Genomic DNA, 19964 nt, shown 5'->3' with positions numbered 1-19964 from the left:
TTGAAATTCCAGTTACTTCCACTAGATTCAGGTAGGTCATCATTTTGGACAAACCCTAAGTATGTACCAAAGCGCCTCGAGGCGTTACGTCGTCTCGTGACCCCTTCAAATCTACGAACGGGCACGCAGAATCCATCGTAAATAATTCTGATAGTGAAGTTGTAGTCATCAGTGAAGATGTTGTTGACAACGCTCAGCAAAATAATACCGAAGAACCAGAAAAAGTCGTTGATAATCGAGATAAATCGTTGCAAGAACTTCTGGAACAAGTTGCGGAATTAGATGAAATTTATTTAGATACTCAGGCCCATCAGATAGTTTTGCAAAATGAAGCGAAAACGAACGAAATCGAAACAAATTCGGGTCCAATGGACGTGGATTTTGATGACAGTGCCACATACACAAGTCTTCAAATGGCTTTCAAGAATCCTTTAGCTCTATCGCTACCGCCTCAAGAAATGTCTGTAACTACTTTAGAAGAGTTGATGGCAACCCCAATAGTTACGCCAGTTATTCAAATTAGTGCACCTCCAATCGGCCCAAAACCACCGGTGCCACCAAAGAAAGCATCGCCAATTTTAAACGGTAAAAGAGAAAATGGAGGCGAAGAAAAAACTACCTCCACTTCCGCCCAAGAGAGTTAAGAAAACACCAGCTACTCCGGATCTATCACTTAAATTACAGAGCCAAAACAATAAGTCTGTTGAAGAACCAGTATTAAATGAATCTACTCCAAGTCTTCCTCAATCCCGTCCTCAATCTCAAATTATTGTTATTGATTCATCGCCAGATGAAGTTCCACAAACTGTTAATGCAGAAACATTGCCGCGAAAAAAAAGAAATTTTCTTCGTAAACTATTCTCGAGAAAACCAAAGAAAGGTGATAAATCATACAGTAGCCCAGCGTCTCGAGAACCCAGTTTAGGAGAAGCAACACCCATCGGAGCTGGATCTGTCCACAGTTTACGCATGACTAGTGATACCGCTACTCCACCTGCCAAAAAGCAACCTGCTCGATTTGCTAAAAAATCTAAGCCAGTAGGTAGAAGTGTCAGTAGCACTTCGGGCAAACGACCTGATTTCAAAGATAAGCCGGACATGATTCATATCCCATTAAAGGGTGATATTGGTGGAGGAAGCACTCACTCTCTTAATGTTGCGCCGAAAGTTAAGGATAGCCTTGCACCTTCCGAGTTTGGTAGCATAGGTCTCGTAAAGATTGATGCTGGAAGTGTCAAACAGTTATATGGAGAGCAGATACTTAACGATTTAGATCAGCATTTGGATATAACAGAAGCGGAACATTACGCTCTGTATACAGATCTTGCTCCGCATGCGACAACTAGCGAGTTTGATGAAACTTCTTGTTTTTACGCCCCTATTGGTGGCGGAAAGTTAATTAGCTTTGGATCTGCTAATAATGTGACAGCCATAAATATTGTAGATTAATGTAGAATAATTTGTATTGAGATTTAGATTTTGTAGCATACTAGAATGTTATGTGTGCTTAAATAATGCAAGTGAGGGAACCAATAATTAGGTCTGTTTTTATAATACATTTTAGATAATAGTTATTGGTGAACTCAATCTTGCATATACGCTGCTAATGAATTAAACCAGCAGGCATATAATTTTTGTACTTAAATATTTATATAACTAAAACTGATACGGGTTACGAAAAACACATAACTATATTATTTATGTTTCTAGACCCGCATGAATTAAAACGAAAACGGCAAAAAATTGACGGGGATCCAAAACATCTTTTATGGCAACTGCAGGGTCAAAATCCTTCTACGAGTAAGTCATTTTCAACTTTTACTTTTTTTATCAGCAAATCAAACAGGGTTACAATGTTAAGGTGACGGTGAATCACGGTGTTGGATGAATATAAAAAAACTCATATCATAACGTCTTATTTACATATTAACACTTAACATTTTTCATTATTTATCGGTTAAATTTTTCTAGGGAAGTGATAAATTATAAAAACGCATTTTAACCTATGTAATTTATATTTTCATTTTATTATTGCCATATAAATTCATTGCAATCATAAAAATAACATGCATTTACATACCATTCATCACTAGTATGGACAGGTTAACAAAAGCAAGCAATGAAATTTATTACCACAGATACTTTGCTAAATGTATATGCAGTTTATTAAAAAATCAAGCTTTCTAAAAGCATGTGTCAAGGAAAAAGAAAAATACTAAATAGCTTGCATAAAGATGGTGCCAATATGTATTAGCACAACAATTAGTACCTTACAAGGTACCAATAAAAATGTTATACTGTTACGAGTAACAAAGTTGCTTTGAAATCAATCATATCATAAAAGTATAAGGGAATATTTGATTAGCCTAATTACTCTAATGCTACATTTAAAGCAGAAAAAAGCTTTCTTATGATTTATTGCATTATGGAAAATATAATTATTTTACAAATGTAAGAGTAATATATATTGTTAAATGATTCGAGAGAATGGTTGAAATATGTTATTATGTAAAGAATTTTATTAAAATTGTTCAGATATATAATTGAAATTATGTTACCTGATAACTGTTATGTTCCGTTTTGTTCTCTGGTTTTTGATATTTGTTATTTATCGATTGGAAATAAAATTATACATTTTATATACTACATATTTAAATAGTTTCAAATTTGTCAAGGGAGAATTAGTGAATCACTGTTCTTTGTGCTTATGCATTTTAGGATATACTTTTAATTGATTTCTACTAGATTTTATAGAACTCATGTTATTTTAGTACATGGTATAGACTACTAATTAAGTTTTATTAGTTGTTTTCGGATTGTTAATAAATTGTAGACCATTGTGTCAAACTAAGTTAAATATGTATATTGAAAAAGAACTTAATTAACTTTAGGTATACATAATTGTTTTATAATATTATTATATGAAACTGTACTACTGTGTGCCATGAACACATTAAACAAACTGTACAAAAAGATTTTTTCATTTAGTTTAATTTCAATTTTTTTCTCTCGATCTTATCTTAAGGTTTTAAACAAATTAAACCTGTTGTCAGTAAGTATTCATGCTGTAAGTAACCTTTTTGTTTATGTAAATTTTATGCTTTATGTATGAATTTATTTCATCATTCATCTTCATTGTTTGCATGAGTTTGCATGTTTAGTCTAAGGTAAATAATTTGGAGCAAGGGTTTAATCAACAGACACTCAAATTTTGCATGTAATTCTAATTTATCACATATTATTTCATTTGGGGCATGTATTAGAAAGATCAAGCAACGGCGAGTTAATCGATAAAGTTTCTGATATATTTTATAGTATTGTTTGAAATATTGAAAAATTATTGTTTTGAATATAAAAACGATTTTTTTTAAATATTAAAGCAAAATTAATAATCAATGATCTCGTTGTTTACTTATTTTTGTAAAAAAAAACGAAAATGTTTTTTTTGCATGAAGTTTTTGACTGTTTCTGACAGTATAATAACTATTAGTATGTGTTTCTGTGGCGAATTTTAATTAAAAATGTGTTTTCATGAACTGCAATTTGTTTACGATTAAAAATACAATACCTTGATTATAGCATGATATTATTAATATGTTAAATGTGTAGATAATATGTATAGATTCCTCGCTTATACGTCTGAAATTTTACATTTGCGCTTTGTCTTGAATTATGTTTTGATTTATGTGCTTATTTTTTATATCAAATGATTGTATGAATTAATAGTTGTTATTATTTTAAGGTAATGCTGCAGGACATACAGATTACAAGTTAAATATTCCTCTGGCATCATCGCCTCAAGCAAATCAAATGAATCAGTTTGATCAATCTCTTGTTAAAACTGAACCAAGAGGTATGTATATAATTTTATATAGAAACTTGATATGTAGGTTCATTTATAAATATAATTTTATAGTAGATAACAATGATAGTGGTTTTGCTCAATAGCTTCAAGATGATACTTTAAATACATTTTAAGAATTAATTGAATAATGGGCACAATATAGCATACAAATTATATCATATAATATCACTGAAAGTGTCGTGATTATAATTGTTGTAATAAAGCGCTCATAAGTGAGCTCAGTTTATATATCCGAAATATATTGCACAAAAATTTATATACTTATGTAAGTATAAAATCTTCGAGGCAATGTTAAAAATCACAAACTTTATGAAAATCTTATATGTTATCTTCAATGCAAATTTATCAAGAAGCAAATACAATGTACAGCTTTTATATATATATTATATAGATATATATATATATATATACGAGTATATATATATATATATATATATATACGAGTATATATATATATATATATATATATATATATATAATTGACCTGATCAAACATATTAGATCCAAGAAAATCATATAAGAAGGAAAGACAAAATTGTAAAAATAATTGAAAATAAAAAAGTTAAAAATAAAAATAAAGCAAAAAAATTTTTTTAACGCAATTTATATGCATATCATAATTTCATTTGGAATTAACATCTAAATGATTTTTGACGGATATGTGATATGTATTTGTAATTTTAATTAACTCTCCGAAGGAGAAGGTTATGTTGATTTAAAAAATTTAAAAGCCATTTGATGTAGTTCAATAAACACTTACGGTTTTCTTTGTAATTAGCAGAAAAATGCAAAAAAATTACCATTTTTAGACAAATATCTTGAACCAGTTTTAAATATTTAAAAACTATTTAAACGATTTAAAACTCGTGATAATTATAGTTTTTGGCAAAGATCGGTTGGGTCGTTTCTTCGTTATTGACTATTTAATTTTTTTTTTTTGACGATTTCAATGAAACTTTGTATGGAAATAGAGTTCCTTATGATCTTAATGAACATATTAAAGTATTAAAACATGTGTCAAATAGTTTATTAATATAAAATAATTAATTTATTAAATAAATTATTATTATTATTATTATATTAATTAATATTATATAAATTAATTTAATTATATGATTGAATCAAGGCGCTATTCCGTGTATATATTAGGCGTATGTTCGTTTCCCAATAATATCTAACAAAACATTTGCCGAAAATAATGAACATGTTTGAAACATTTCTCCAAATTGAATAATCAACAATAGTTCTTACTTTAGCTTTCTTATTGATTCAGTCGATTATCTACACATAGATCAAAATGCCACTTACGTCTAGATTTTAGAGTTTTTTTTTTGCGTAGTTTGTTTACCATTCATTGACAAATCGAAAATTGATGGATAGTAGAATCAGTTGGAGACTTAACCAGTTAACTGTGGCGGGCTTATGGAACTGTGCGCACACTTTTTTACATCAGAGTCGAGGTAAAATAACGTTTTAAAATATAATGCTTCATACAATATACAATCATTTATTTTATACCGGCTAAGCTCAAAATAATCCAAATATCTTGTAAATTAGCACTAACTTCTTCATGACGAGTGTCTCGTGAATTACAGTTAGCTGGTTAGTTGATATTCCTCCAGCTGATTTATATTGCTTTGAAAACGTTGAATTTACAGAATAAAGTTATTTAAGCAAAACTCCGGATTTTGAATGAAATTATCAGAATACATAATTTGTTTGCAGATGCCTCACCGTTGCCGTACATGTTTACTGGCGGATCGTATAGGTGTGCCCAGGACAGTCCATCACCGCAGCCTTTCAACATGCCGCATCCTTACAACAATCCTTCGCCTTTGGGGGGAGATCAAGCATCTCAGTATAATTTGCCCCATTATGAGCAGATGAACAATTTTCAGAGTCAGCAACCCATCGATTGGAATGCAGGACTACCTGTAATGAACGATTTAAATCGAGTTATGAATATAGAGCCACAGAATGCAATGCAAGGTAAGTTTCAAATAATAAAAATATTTTGATTTCACATGATCTAAACAAATATACCTGGGCTTTATTTATTTGCTTCTATTTTAATTCTATTCATGAATAATTATAAGATAAAATCTTATAATATAAAGATATTAAGTTGCATTTGAAACAAATCGACAATTCAAATATAGTTGGATTGTTTCAAAAATTACTTTGTTTTTATAAATCAATGAATATCTTCAATTATTTTTATAAATCAATGAATATCAATGTAATTAAAAAACAGTTAAAATGATCATAAATAGTTGAATTGATTAATTGGTTTATGAATTTAGCTTTTTCAAAAGATTTTCTCAAACATGGTGTTTTTGCATCAACATTTCTGAGTTGTAATTGAGCAAATGATGTTTATATTTTTTGTCAAACAGTTAATTTACTGAAATTGCTGCTTATTGATTTTCAAATTTGAAAGCGTACTTCATTAGCTAAATAATAAATATGACAGGCATTCCACACTCAAGTCTTCCTACATCAATTTTCAAACTGTACAATGTTTATTAATTTGGAGATAATCTTTAGTGTTAAAAATACCATAATATGCATATTAAGTATAATAATATATGTAAAGTGCTTTTGATGAACATGTAAACATAACATAAATTATTGTAATGATTTAAATATCTAATATTAAATATTTTATTTTTCTCATTAGGGGGTCCTACTAGCAGTATGTTGGATATGGACAGTCAACAATTAGTTCAACTTAATTCCGGAGATTTATCAGGTACAGTTTAAAATTTTGGTTTTAATCCTGCAAATATCTCTTGACTTATGCATAATGTTCTAAGATTATTATTTCTTTATATTATTTAGGAATTTTAGAACACTTAGACCGAGCACAGGCTGTAAGGGTGTCCGCTGAGCATGAAAGCATGACTGATAGTTTATCAAAACTTGAAATGACAGCCTTAAATAATATGTGATAAAACAAAAACTTTATTTTATTACTTGGCAGTTGCTAAATTTATTAGCACAAAAATATTGCAGATGTTTGGTGTAAATATTTATAAAATAGGAGTACTTATTATTAGTTTATTTACAAAGTTAATTAGTATTAATTATTAAGTATTATATATATATATATATATATATATATATATATATATTATCCGATAGTGCAATAATCTATATGTATATAATTAATTTGTAGTGATATTTTTTCAGTAAAAACAAAAGCCTAATAAACATTCTGAAACTGTTGATTGAATATTTATTTTGTGGTTTTACTCATTTTGGATTAAGATCTGAATTCTTCATTATTGTCTACTAATATTTGATAATCAATATGCCAATTGAAATTCTAACATAACATAACAACTTTACTAAGCATAAAGAGCAATATTAGGAAATGAAATAAAGTGATCAGTAATATTTTTATTTAAATATTGTTAGTTGGAGAAACAGTGATAAAATGTTTTAATCGAAGTGTGTTAGCACTAATTTTATGAGATTAATTTTAAGGCCATCACATTTTCAAACATACTTATTCTAATGTTTTTGAAAATCCACCAAAATTGTTACAATCGTTGGGAATAATTTTTGTAAGAGAATTTTAATTTTTTATTAAATTTATTTAAAACATTAAAAGTTATAGTTAATATGAGTCTTGGTTTGTTTTGTCGTCAGCATGATATGAAATTTTGAAATGCAATATTTTATTTTATAGAAAATAATATACTTAGCATTGAAATAAATTATATTGATGACAATTGTCATCAATAACAAAAATGACATTGTTTGGATACATAATTCTATGATTTGTTACGGCCCGCGATTTTCATTGGCAAGTTGACTGAACATTTAGTATCATTTTTTTCAAAGATATATTTATATAACCACTTGTTTTGCACTTTAATTAAATAATATTTGTTACGAACCTTTCGATACTAGGTTTGTCTAGTAGTGTCAGCGTAATATAAATTAATAAATTTAATTAAACAAAACCACATAATCTCTCAACAAATCTGTTACCACCTAATGTCTAGCTAGATGTTAGAGTTACCACAATGACAGTTTGAAAAAAGTATGTATACCAACAAAATAAAGAAAGAATAGTTCAACATTTATTCTTAGAGGGAAAAGGTGGCACTAGTATCTAAAACGCAGTTTAAGTCAAAGCAGTAAAAATATATTTGAAGTATTCTGAAAATTATGTGAAATGTTGTGATTTTTTTAGTAATTTAAGCATCATGACGATCGACTCATATTACTTTTCATATTTACTTATATATTTAACATGCATATTTATATATTATATATGAGTATGTTGCGTTGGTAGTGTTTTGGTTTGTAAAGTGTTTTCATTTTACGAAAAAGTTGCATGAATTTTGGATATGGTGAGTGCTAATTCAAATATTAAAAGTGCTATTTATGACAAAAGTACTGTTTTTAAACAAAATAATTATGAACAGATGTAACGTAGTACAAACTACTGTACATCTACTTTTACGAAGTACAAACTACTTTTACAAATTAAACTAAATTACGTCTATAAATCATTCGGTTTATAATTCCTTTTTGTTATTATAAATATATAATTACGTATATGTAGTTATTTTGTTTAAAATAGTGATATATTAATATTAATAAATAATATTATTCATGTAATAAATATTCAATGTCATAAAAGTATAGGATATGACGCGGTATCCTAACTGTGAACAAATCCTGATATTTTACATAGTATTTAAAACTTATATATGCAGTCTATCAACTATTTTTTTATCATAATATTTAAATATTTTCATATTTGCGATTGTATCTTATTCTTTAGAAAGTGTTATAGTTATGAGTTTATTATATAAATTTCGTAATTATCGTATACGATACTTATAAGTATCGTAAGTAAATAAAATATTGAATATATTATAGCAGATACATGTAAGTTTTAATTGTGACGTATTACAAAAATTAGAAGAAGACATGTTCAATATATCTTTATTGCACGCCACTAAATATAAGTTGTGTCAAAATTTCATCAAATTTGACATATTGTATGTAAACAGTTGCGAAGGTAGGGTAAGGTTGCTCAAGTTGAATCATTGTCTTAATCATATTCCGGTTAAATTAACTTCCGATGGGGTAAGTTTATCTAGCAATCGTTGAAATATCGAAAATGAAAATCTTTGCAGCATATCTTTACGTTTCAGAGGTTTCTGAACATTTTGGAATGTCTTATATTAAATGGATCTGTCCAGTTGTAAAGCAAATGCATTTATAGACTAGTTTTTTGTCTGGGTATGTCGAACTCAATAACGCCTGGGTATAACACCGAGTGAAACCACCGCTTTGCACTTGCCTCTGCAGATCTGGAACCGATAATCATGGGCCCCACGGAAACCGCCGTTAGGCGTTTCTTTCGGGGGGAGGATCTAGAATGCTATAATTCTCGCTCTGAAATTATACTTATCGACAGTTTATTCCCATTCGCTCTTCTTCTTTCCGAAAATCGCAGGTCTGTTAGCACTTTGGTAGCAAATGTGCTTATGATGTTCCACTCAGCTTCATTCGCCATCATCACTTTTACAACAATATCTGGAGTAATTCTTCGGCTCTATATCTCTTTCTAGATATAGCTCTATATCTCGTATGTAGAGTGGTGTTGCAAGTCGTAACGAGCTTTGGCGTTCTGGCCTAAAAATGATTAGCCGGAATGACGTACCGGCAAAAAAATTAAACTAATGGTGTTTATGGCATCGTGTCTTAAGGAAAATTGCTGGAACTTCCCGTACCGTAACGAAATATTCGAGGAATATTAAATGTTTACATATAGATGATTATAAATACTGTAACATTGTCGAATATTTATAAGAGTTATATAAATTGAATTACAAAGTTAAAATTATTCATTTAAAGTTTATGAGTGAGCTTTAAAACTTTAGCCAGGATTAAAATTAAAATCTGAATTATTTTCGATTCACAAAAAAAATTGAAACACAAATTTTTTTTCAAAAGCAATTATTTTGTTAAATCAAGCAGAAAGTTCTTTGGATCATTCAAATCGGATGCTTAGTTCTTTCAAAAACTGCCATTTTTTTGAACATTTAGTTCTGTATCTCCAAAACCGCTGGACCTGCCTTTGCCAAGAACTAATCACCATTTTTCCCCGTCATTACGAATTGAATGTTTTTTGGATCAATCAAATCCGATGCTACGATCTCTTAAAAACTCAATTTCTATTTTTTGCAATCTTTGCTCCGTATCTCCGAAACGGCTGGACCTGCCTTTGCCAAAAACTAATCAGCACATCTCCCTATCAATAGGAATCGAAATTAATTGAAAACTATTACATTTCTTCACGTTTTGAAGGTTTCTGAACATTTTGGACTTCCTAAGAAAATGGATGTGTGTGTGTATGTATGTATGGATACAATTTTTTGTTCACGATTTCGGGCGCACGGATCACCGATTTGAATTATTGAAAAAACATTCGATTTCTACTGATGGGGTGGTTGATTAGTTTTTGGCAAAGACAGGTGCAGCCATTTTGGAGACATGGAGCAAAAATTGCAAAAAGTAGCAGTTATTGAGAGAACGGATCATCTGATTAGAATGACTCAAAAAACATTTGGCTTTTGTTGCCAGTGTTAAGAATTTATTAGATTTAGGGGAAGATAGATTGAGAATAAGATAGTTGAGAATGTAACCGATAAGGATAGGAAAGCAGCCCGACTTTGTGAAATAGAAATACGAAATACTCGTAGTTAAGAAGTAAGCTTTTTATGAAGTTTCTATAAAAAAAATGTCTCACCTGTAAGCCTTTTATGGCAAAATATGACTTTATTCATTTCTTGGCTGATGTTTTTGCAGATTATTTATTTGACAATCGTTCAAGCATAATTCACTAATAGAATTTGTTCAGGTAAATGCAGTAGTTTTAATTTCGATCTTCAAAGATATTACAAATAAAGGGGTCAATGAATGTATATTCTCATATTGTTGTTAACGCTTCTTTCTTGCTGCTAAAAACTATCAACATGCTATGTATTTGCTGTGCAATAAGGCGTTTTAACGCACGATGTTATCATAAGTGCATCTTTCTAATGTGCATGCATAAGACATACCTGAAGTTAGTTTTTATGTATTAAACGCCTGATCGCACAGCAAATATATAGCATTTTGACAGTTTTTAATACCAAGAAAGAGCGTAACATAGCGTTTCCAATTATGGTGTGGATCACTGTGATTAATTAGATATGAGCGGGCTGTAAATTATAAATATTCCTTCACCATAAGATTATGTGAATAAAACGACTATTTAGTTTATGATATATATTGAACTTCACTCAAAAAACTTCTTTTTCATTACATTTGCTAGCCCCGTATTTTTGAAAATTAAATAATTTAATAAATATACTAAATATATAATAATAATATATATATATAATAAATTTCAAAATATTTTGAATGTATTTTAAGATTTTAGTTTCATAGATTTGTCGTATTAATAGATTTTTTAAGAATAAATAGTAATTTTTTTTATGTGATCAAATTATTGGTGTATCTATATCAAAGCTTATCAAACTAGTATATATATCAAAAAAATAATGTTCAAATGCCTTTGTTTTCAAAATATATAATTCTTTCTTTCATATCGCACAATATATACATTTAAAGCTATTTACAATCCGTGCTTAACTATATTTACAATCTATTAAATTTACAATATAGAGTAGATGATACTTATGGTTAGATATCAGGTACATCTTAATTCAGAATTATTTTATTTACACTACATTAAAACTTACTCAATAAATTTAAATATTGTTTATAAGTACAATTCAATCAATCGATTGGATCTATAGAATATTATATTTACAAAGTATACAAAATAATTTAGCAGTCTTTGGTCAACATGTGGCACACTAAATATGTATTTGTTAACTATGAACTCTTTCTTTGTGATATCCCGAAATTTGTTATATTAGCCATCACAAACGAGCATGTCATATTTTCTTTGGAAAGAAATTTGTCCTAATCACATATTGTTAAAATTATTCACATTGGCAACGGTTAAATCTTCAATTTCATTAGTAGACATTTTAGTGAAGCTGTCCGTCATACTTTCATGTTCCTCAGCCAATTTTTCTGCAGCAGTCTTTTCATTTGGCAGACAATAAGGTTCTAAAAGACCTGTAATATGTAATTATATTAAAAATCTATGTTTACTTATATTATGATAATATAATATACAGGCAGATATTTTACTCTTTGAAGAAAAATTATGTAAAATATGTGGAAACTTTACTTAATTGTAAAAAATGATTTTTTTTTAAATTGAATCACATTTGTGTATTTACTGGTTTCAGATTATAACAATATCGTAGCCATTGAAAATTTAATATTTTCAATAACTACTTTTTCTCTTTAAATAAAAGGTTTAGGGACCAATTCTGTGGTAACATAGGCGATAACAGCGTTGTTATGGCAACGCTATCTTATCTTTCTTTCTTGACAGTGTGTAAAAACTGTGAAAATGCTATATATTTGATGTACAATTAGCGTTTTACACATAAAATCGTATGTTATGAATGCGCATCACATACGATAAGCAGTTAAGATAACATTCTTTATAAGTTTGTCTATATGTAAAATACGCCTGATCGCACAGCAAATATATAGCATTTTTACAGTTTTTTAGTATCATTAAAGAAGGATAAGATAGCGTTACCATAACTAAACTATGGTATTGTCTATATTACCCCAGAATTGGCTCCTTATTCACCTTACTTAATATGAGGATTAATTAGAGTTTTGATTTTTAAAATTTTATGAACTATATACATAGTATTTATATAGTATAAGTACTAATACTAATTCATATTTTTGTCAAACATTTACGTTTTTCTTTGCAGTTTTGCAAATATTTATTGATTTTTGTTGAAAGTGGTATAAACTTTTAAAGAAATTCAAATCTTTTATAGAAATGAAATGTCTTCTTAATGAATTGTAAATTATTTTTTAGTTATTATATATATATATATATATATATATATATATACATTAGGGTGGTCCTTAAAATGGTCATTATCGAATTTCCTTGCTTCCAGGGGCTCAAATGGTTCCAAATTGATAAAATACAATTCTCTGAAAGTTTTAGCTCTTAATATTAACGTTTAGATAGAGCGCAATTCAATCAAACTTCGTATGGAAAGAGCATGGAATTTTGAAAATTAAAAAAAATGTTTTAGGTATAACTTAGCGACAAATGAATGAGTTTTATTCATTCATTTGTTCGCTAAATTACACCTAAAAACATTTTTGAAATTTTTGAAAATTTGTTCATGCTATTACCATACAAAACTTTGATTGAATTGCGCTCTATCTAAACGTTAATATTAAGAGCTAAAACTTTCAGAGACTTGTTTTTATCTATTTGGAACCATTTGAGCCCCTGAAGGACCACCCTAATATATATATATATATATATATATATATATTTATAATAAAAGAAATTACGAACCTGATAATCCTGTTAAGTCTGTTGAATTCAGTTGAGCCAATTGCTGACTATCCATATTCATCAGACTGTTGAAACTGGGACCATCACTGTTTTGAACAGCATTCAATAGGGGTGCAGGCATTGCTTTGGACTCGTTTTGTTTTCTTGCAGTTGGCTTATGCACTGTTGACGGTTGATCATTTAACAATTTTGATATTTTAGGAACATCCTTTTCGCTGAAATACGTAGCATGCTGTTGATATTTAGAGACATCCGGACATTGAGCCTCACTTTTAACTGTATATTCTTGATAATGGTTAACGGCAGGAAGGTCTTTAGGTTGGCTATTATTAGGAATTGTTTCCTTCTTCATCATATCGTAATGATATCTATTCGCTAAGTATTTATACTCGTCATTGTGCTGGTAGTAGTAGTTCGACTGTTGTTGTTGATGGTACTGCGACATATTTTGGTTTTGTAGGGAGTACATGTCTGCAGCTTTCTCCGACGCCTGGTGCTGATTGGCAACCGGTGTTTGGCGATCCTTAAGAATGTCTAGGCGGTCCGTAGTGCGCGGCCATTGATACTGGCTGCCGTGGTAGATAGATTGGGTATAAGGCGCAGCAGGAGCATGGTATCGGGGGCAGGGGGTAATGTCGTAGGGCGTAGGATAGCGGTAGTGCGACGTCGGCCCGAGCGTGCGCCAATCCTGGTAGAAAGAACTCGGGGCCGGGGCTTCTGCAACAGGAGGAGGCATCTATGAAAATATTACAGCCCGAACTTTCGTAACGATTAAGTCAATGCGCAACAGTGTCGTAGCCATTACTTATTTAACGATATGTATAAACAATAGATTAAGTAAAAAGGTATAAAATTATAGATACAGAAGATTGTGAATAAAAATCAATGTTTTTTTCAATAATTATAAGTTGCAGTAAAAATTATTTGTACAATTTCTATTTTTTAAAACAGTTCGATATACAATATTATTGTTTTTTTTTTGTGCAAATGTATTAGTTGATTGTATAATTTGTCATATAATTTATGAAAAAAGCGTATTTTTGAGTACTTTTTGACTCCCGAGTTTCTGTAGAGTTTTCGAATGTTTGGCATACTTTATCAAGAAATCCAGTTGTTGTAGGGCCTAATGTTGTTAGACAATATTATTAATCATTTAATTTTGAACAAATTTCCCAAATATACTATATAGATTCTATTAATATTTCAAAAGTTATAAATCAAATTTGTGCAAAAATTTATCCCTTTTTATTCGATGTACCGGCCTATAAATAATATCCTTCGTACTTTTGATATACCCTAGATGATTTCGACCCTTCTAAAAATGAAACAATTATTTATTTCGTGCTTAGTTCTCTGGGATACAAGATTAAACTAGTTGGTATTATGGTATACTTGCCTTGAGGCAAGTTACATGAACTTCCCGATATGTGTAAATAATCGACTTAATCAATAATAAACAAATTAATTTATAAGTGATTAGAAGTATTCCGAGTGAATTTATTACACATAATTGAAAACGAACGAACACGTTAACTCGGAGTATTTTCTAGAAGCAAATTTTCGATTTTTATATTGATCCAGTTTCCGTAGGACTTTATAATCGTTTATTAATACTAAATACTCTAACGTTATGCCAAGTAAATCGTCTAATTTTAATTTTAACAAACATCAACAAAACTACTCATTTTCTCAAACTATGATGATTTTTTTAAATTAAACTACTTGTCGTAAGGCCGTAATATTTCAGTAAGTTCTATAAGACCATGATATACATCGCCAAATAAAGTTTCATAAAAATCGGCTTAAATTTTTTTTCAGCAGTTAATTACAAGAAGACAGCTCGGTAGATTTTCACCTAAAACTAATCAGTATCATTCCCAACTAATATCTTTCGAAAAGTTTTTGATTTTTTAAAATCGATTGGGTAGAATGAGCTTAAATGTGGACGAAAAGTTTAACACTCTTTTTCAAATTACAAAAAAACTGTTCGGCAGATCGTCTCTCACAATTGACAAACTATTGGGCTCATTGTCGTAGGGCGGTAATATTTTAGTATGATCTAGAAGACTATGATATTTACCGTCAAAAAAACATAAAAATCGTCGAAATTTTTTTAAAAAAACTTTATTACAAGAAAACGGCCCGGCCAATCTTAACCAAAAACTAATCAGCACGATTCCCAACCAATATCTTTCGAACGGTTTTTGAATTTTCAAAATCGATTCAGAATTGCGAGCTAAAACGTGGACGAAAATTTTTCACTTTTCTGCGATTTACAAAGAAACGGCTTGGATGATCGTCGCGCAAAGTTGATAAACGCTAGTCCTTAACGAGATACATCGAATGGCTTTTAAATTTTTGAAATCGGTTTTTGAGAAAACTTCGATTTACGGCAAAAAATCTGTGCGTGCATACGCACACACACATACTTTTTCCGAAATTTTGTCTCATTCGATTTAGAATGGCTTGAAACGTCGAGAAAACAAAATTAGCGATTCGAATTTTTTGATGAAAACATAAACTTTTCCTTCGGGAAGTTAATATAATTACCACATGATTATATTATTAACGTCATTATAAACATACTATACGCATTTGTCATGCAAGAAGAGAAATTCAGCGTAGAGATTATCTAGGTTTTACGCAAGTCTGATACAGTTACAAGATTCATTCGCTGTCGTGTGACGTCAATTATATTAATTTTGGGTGTAGATAAATTTATGAGCCGCGTGAATAGGAAACACAAATTGTTCATAAAGCAATTCAATTATCATAATATTATATAATTTGTACTAAGTTTACGTAGACAGATTTAACAATCAGATGTACCTACTATAAAATAAATCAATTCCAACTATGGAATTAAATTAGATTTTCACAAAAGCTTTCAAAATTAATTGTTCTCAGGCATCTGATTTTAAGTTATAGACAATTTTATGGTTTTCAAAAAAGCTAAAACAGCAATTGAAAACGAATAATGTATAAACTTTTTTTAACTATTTGTGTATATTTATACATAATTATATTTTTAATCGAATTCAAACCAAATTTCGTTGATCGCGTTCTAAATATAATGGCAATTCGTATTTTTTCCTTTTATTTATTTCATATTACCCATTTTCTAATTTGGCTTCACTCTCAGCACCTACGCATGTAGGTTTTGCGTAGATTATTAATATGCTGCAAGTCGTAGCAATGCCGTTTCATTATTTTAAATGTTATTTTATTAAATTTAACGATTATCCGATTTGACGCGTTATGAGTTAAAAATACGCAATCCACTTTGCTTGACTATGACTAGTAAAAACCTCAATGTTTGTCCACAAAAAATGATACATTTTAGTTGAAACTATCTTAGTTGAAACTATCCAAATGTATGTATATATATATATATATATATATATATATATATATATGTGTGTATATATAAATATAATAAACTAATAATATAATGCATTGCATTAATGCTCACCATTTCGACCAAGATTCAGGGGCTCTTGCATCATATGCATTGGATGATGACCATGCTGATTTCCTTCAACGGGTATGTTCATCATGTTTTCTTCCTTCTTGGTTTGAACATCTGCAAATGATACAATAAAATTAATACCCACTAGTAATTTTTTATTGTTTTTCAACATGACTCGTGTGCAATTTATAATTATTAAGGAAAACATCGCTTTTTATCCACAATTTTTTTGTCTCTATAAATTTATACGCTTGCAAAAACAATAAATATGGAGATTAGTATAATTCAATTTAAAATATTATTTTTCCTGTTATAGGACGTTAACAATTTAATGCAATATTTCAGAAAAATACATGAAGATTTAATAAAATATGCATTAATCTGATAAAATTTTATATAAAATTGAATTATATTGCCTAATAGATCGTTCAACTATTCAAACTTTCTCTCCAGTATGGTATTTTTTCTTTTTACGTCAATGTGTTACATTTAACATAAAAATGAAACATGAATAAATTATGATTATTTGAGTAGACATTATTGCATCAAATGTACGCATCTATTTATAAATTTAAATCGTAAAACATTCAAAACTGACCTAACTTGTTTTAATGACGCATTCATTTGGGTAAAAGACGCAATCTGAGTAACATTTATGCGATTGTCTTGCGTGCCGATGAATAAATTAGAGTTCCACAATAAATTAAATTGATAGATACGTTGTAAAAATTAATTCAATAAATCATCAATGATTTTTTTTTGTTCTTAATGTAATATGAAATATACACTTATGTTAAAAATAACTTACGCACTTTCGTTTGTTATTTAACTTTAATTCATGTAACTTATTATTAATTATTAAGACATCCTGTAGGAAATGACAAATTTCCATTTTATATTTAACTGAATATACGGAAGAGGTGGCTGCCCTTCTTTATTTTATGGACGTTCTAAAAGAAATTCAATTTCATCAATGATTTCATTTTAGTAGAGTTTATTTCGGTCAATTAGGGGGCGTCCATTAATCACGTGAGCGATTTCTAAGGATTTTTGGACCCCCCTCTTCCTTGGTAATATGTGGTGATATTTAAAATGATCCCGCCTTCTCTACACAACATCACGTTTAATTTTATTACACAGAAAAAAATTCTGTAAAATTTTTGAATAATTTTTGAAAAACTTTAGATTTTTTTAAATTGAGGTAAAAAAATACATACACGTGATATCTTACTAGACCTCCCTCCCCTACATGATATTTTGTGATTTTTTGTAATCCCACTTTAAGGCTCACGTGATTCATGGACGCCTTCTTATGCGATTTTGCTCGAGACAACGAGAAATAACTAATACATTTTTAGATTTGATTATGAAATATACCTGATTAAATTTTCTAAAGAGATAAAAAAAAAACTTACTTAAATTATTTTCGTCGCCATGTTTTTGAAGCTGTTTGAGCAGATGTCCTGCGTCAGTGGTCATTCGTGCTTTTTTCGAGGCAGGTTGGCTGGAATCTATTTTTAAAAAAATATTAAAAATTTACATAAAATACTTACAAATTATGATAATAAATTGTTTTTTAATTTATCAAAGTGTATTGATAAAACTAATTCTTATCTTTCTTACCAATATAGTGGGGGCAAACTGGAATGCTAAAGGCTCACTAACCGCACCGTCTGATGGTCTTCTTAGTTGGATAAATGCCTTAAATCAAAATAATCAATCAATAAACTTTTCTAATAAAAATTGCAAGGGAAAAATCTTGAAATATATTTGAAATCTTACCTTTACTGGTTTTCAATATCTTGATTTTTGTAAGATGGCGTTCTGAAAGAAATGGCAGTTTGTTTGTGCACGTTGCTAAATTTAAAATAGCCATAGTCTTCCCAGCAAACTAAACATCCTGCTCTTCAAAAAATCTCACGGTAATATCATCTTTGTTCACCTAAAATCCCAAATTAGTATTAAATTATGTACATTAATAATTCAACGCTTTTCTAATGATATTAGTTGACAACAAAACTAATCAATTAATTATTATATTATTTTTATTATCACAAAAAATTATTACAAAAATATCTTTGATGTAGGTACCTAATTTTAAATAATCTAAGTTCATAAGTTTTTAAGTATTTATTATTTGCGTAATTTGAATTTATTTATTAATGCCGTTAAATTTGCAAAAGGTTGAAAACCCTATAAAAAGATGACTATTACTTCATAAGCTAACTCAAATGAAGGTAATTTTATTTAAGAATAACCATTGAAATAAATATTTAATTAATTAGTAATAATGAAATACTATTAGGTTTTAACTAGGAAACATTCCATACCCATACCGCGATGATTCTCAATATGTTACCTTTTCGCATAATAGAATTATTTTCTGGCCTCCCGCCGCGGGACGCCGTGCATTGGCTGAGTTCACATATAACTAAATCTGATGTTGATTTCTTGTCATAAATAGGCTCAGAGACAACTGGACGTAAAGGGATCGTAAATTTACCATGGGCATCGCCCTCGAGGATGACTTGGAAACATAAACGCACGGCGTTCAAATCTATACTGCTAGGTTCGGAAGCGTGAGAAAACCCAGCTGAAAAATTACTATTAATTTACATAATGATAAATTTAAATAAAAAATAATATAAAAAAATTGCTTACTTCTAAACGGATCTACGTTGATGTCTTCTCGTAGGTTGAGAGATTGTTTGATGTCTTTCTTTTTGACGCATTGCACACCTAAGTTGTTGAAAGTGATTGTCATGGTCGTAGCTTCTTCAATTTTTGCTGTGCACACACCTTTTGTACACCAATCTTTTCCGACTAAATTGTGGGGGAGGTCTGAAATTCATTTTAGATATTATTGAACGTGGCGAACAAAGAAGCGTATACAGTAGACCAGTTCGTCTTCTTTAGAGAAAAAAAAAACTTGCGAATGATCTAATAAACACCAGTGTGTATACATATCAATATCATTGAATTAAATTTACAAGCGTATATGAATAAAAAAAATGGTTAGGTGTGTGTATACAGTATAGTCATGCGTAACTGGATGCAAACTAGAATCTTTAACAACCTGTACGGTTTATCTTTAGAAAACGCACGAAACTACAACCAGCGCTCGTCCTTTATAGCCCACA

General features: G+C 29.5%; 4 protein-coding genes across 5 annotated transcripts; 2 read left to right on the top strand and 2 right to left on the bottom strand.

Moving 5' to 3' along the window:
* Positions 1–72: 72 nt before the first annotated feature.
* LOC113369739 (embryonic polarity protein dorsal-like) lies at positions 73–1471 on the top strand (the record flags this gene model as incomplete). The annotated part of the gene is made up of 2 exons (XM_026610302.1): positions 73–639; positions 716–1471. Coding segments are annotated over 2 exons (1301 nt in total), but the record flags the coding sequence as incomplete, so codon positions are not given.
* A 207-nt stretch (positions 1472–1678) lies between these two features.
* On the top strand, positions 1679–6903 carry LOC113369735. The gene is made up of 5 exons (XM_026610298.1): positions 1679–1800; positions 3743–3853; positions 5591–5854; positions 6546–6617; positions 6707–6903. The coding sequence occupies exons 1-5, from the start codon at positions 1701–1703 to the stop codon at positions 6814–6816; spliced, it is 657 nt and encodes a 218-aa protein (XP_026466083.1). The 5' UTR covers positions 1679–1700; the 3' UTR covers positions 6817–6903.
* A 4852-nt stretch (positions 6904–11755) lies between these two features.
* LOC113369737 lies at positions 11756–18333 on the bottom strand. Of its 2 annotated transcripts, none has more exons than XM_026610300.1 (4): positions 18240–18333; positions 16828–16938; positions 13356–14072; positions 11756–12025 (listed from the first exon to the last, which is right to left on the bottom strand). In XM_026610300.1, the coding sequence occupies exons 1-4, from the start codon at positions 18301–18303 to the stop codon at positions 11871–11873; spliced, it is 1047 nt and encodes a 348-aa protein (XP_026466085.1). In that variant the 5' UTR covers positions 18304–18333; the 3' UTR covers positions 11756–11870. The 2 variants fall into 2 exon arrangements, with proteins under 2 accessions (XP_026466085.1, XP_026466086.1); XM_026610301.1 differs by having other exon boundaries at positions 13356–14091; positions 18240–18267.
* A 75-nt stretch (positions 18334–18408) lies between these two features.
* Positions 18409–19665, bottom strand: LOC113369736 (embryonic polarity protein dorsal-like; the record flags this gene model as incomplete). Its single annotated transcript, XM_026610299.1, is given in 6 exon segments — positions 18409–18532; positions 18613–18721; positions 18724–18766; positions 19184–19222; positions 19224–19417; positions 19486–19665. Coding segments are annotated over 6 exon segments (689 nt in total), but the record flags the coding sequence as incomplete, so codon positions are not given.
* Positions 19666–19964: the final 299 nt, after the last annotated feature.

Source organism: Ctenocephalides felis, unplaced genomic scaffold (genome assembly GCF_003426905.1).
Source record: "Ctenocephalides felis isolate EL2017-DRISC unplaced genomic scaffold, ASM342690v1 CF-g0.4_SCAFFOLD_01473, whole genome shotgun sequence".
Lineage (NCBI taxonomy): Eukaryota > Metazoa > Arthropoda > Insecta > Siphonaptera > Pulicidae > Ctenocephalides > Ctenocephalides felis.
This window is presented reverse-complemented; position numbering and strand designations above follow the sequence as displayed.

Bases quoted from the DNA above. Each gene is read 5' to 3' on its own strand.
- LOC113369735 (XM_026610298.1), top strand. From the start codon at position 1,701: ATGTTTCTAGACCCGCATGAATTAAAACGAAAACGGCAAAAAATTGAC. The intron at 1,801-3,742 runs GTAAGTCATTTT...TATTATTTTAAG, and splicing joins GGGTCAAAATCCTTCTACGA to GTAATGCTGCAGGACATACA. The intron at 6,618-6,706 runs GTACAGTTTAAA...TATATTATTTAG, and splicing joins TAATTCCGGAGATTTATCAG to GAATTTTAGAACACTTAGAC.
- LOC113369737 (XM_026610300.1), bottom strand. From the start codon at position 18,303: ATGACCACTGACGCAGGACATCTGCTCAAACAGCTTCAAAAACATGGC. The intron at 16,939-18,239 runs GTAAGTTTTTTT...TATCATTTGCAG, and splicing joins TGGCGACGAAAATAATTTAA to ATGTTCAAACCAAGAAGGAA. The intron at 12,026-13,355 runs GTTCGTAATTTC...TACATATTACAG, and splicing joins AGACTTAACAGGATTATCAG to GTCTTTTAGAACCTTATTGT.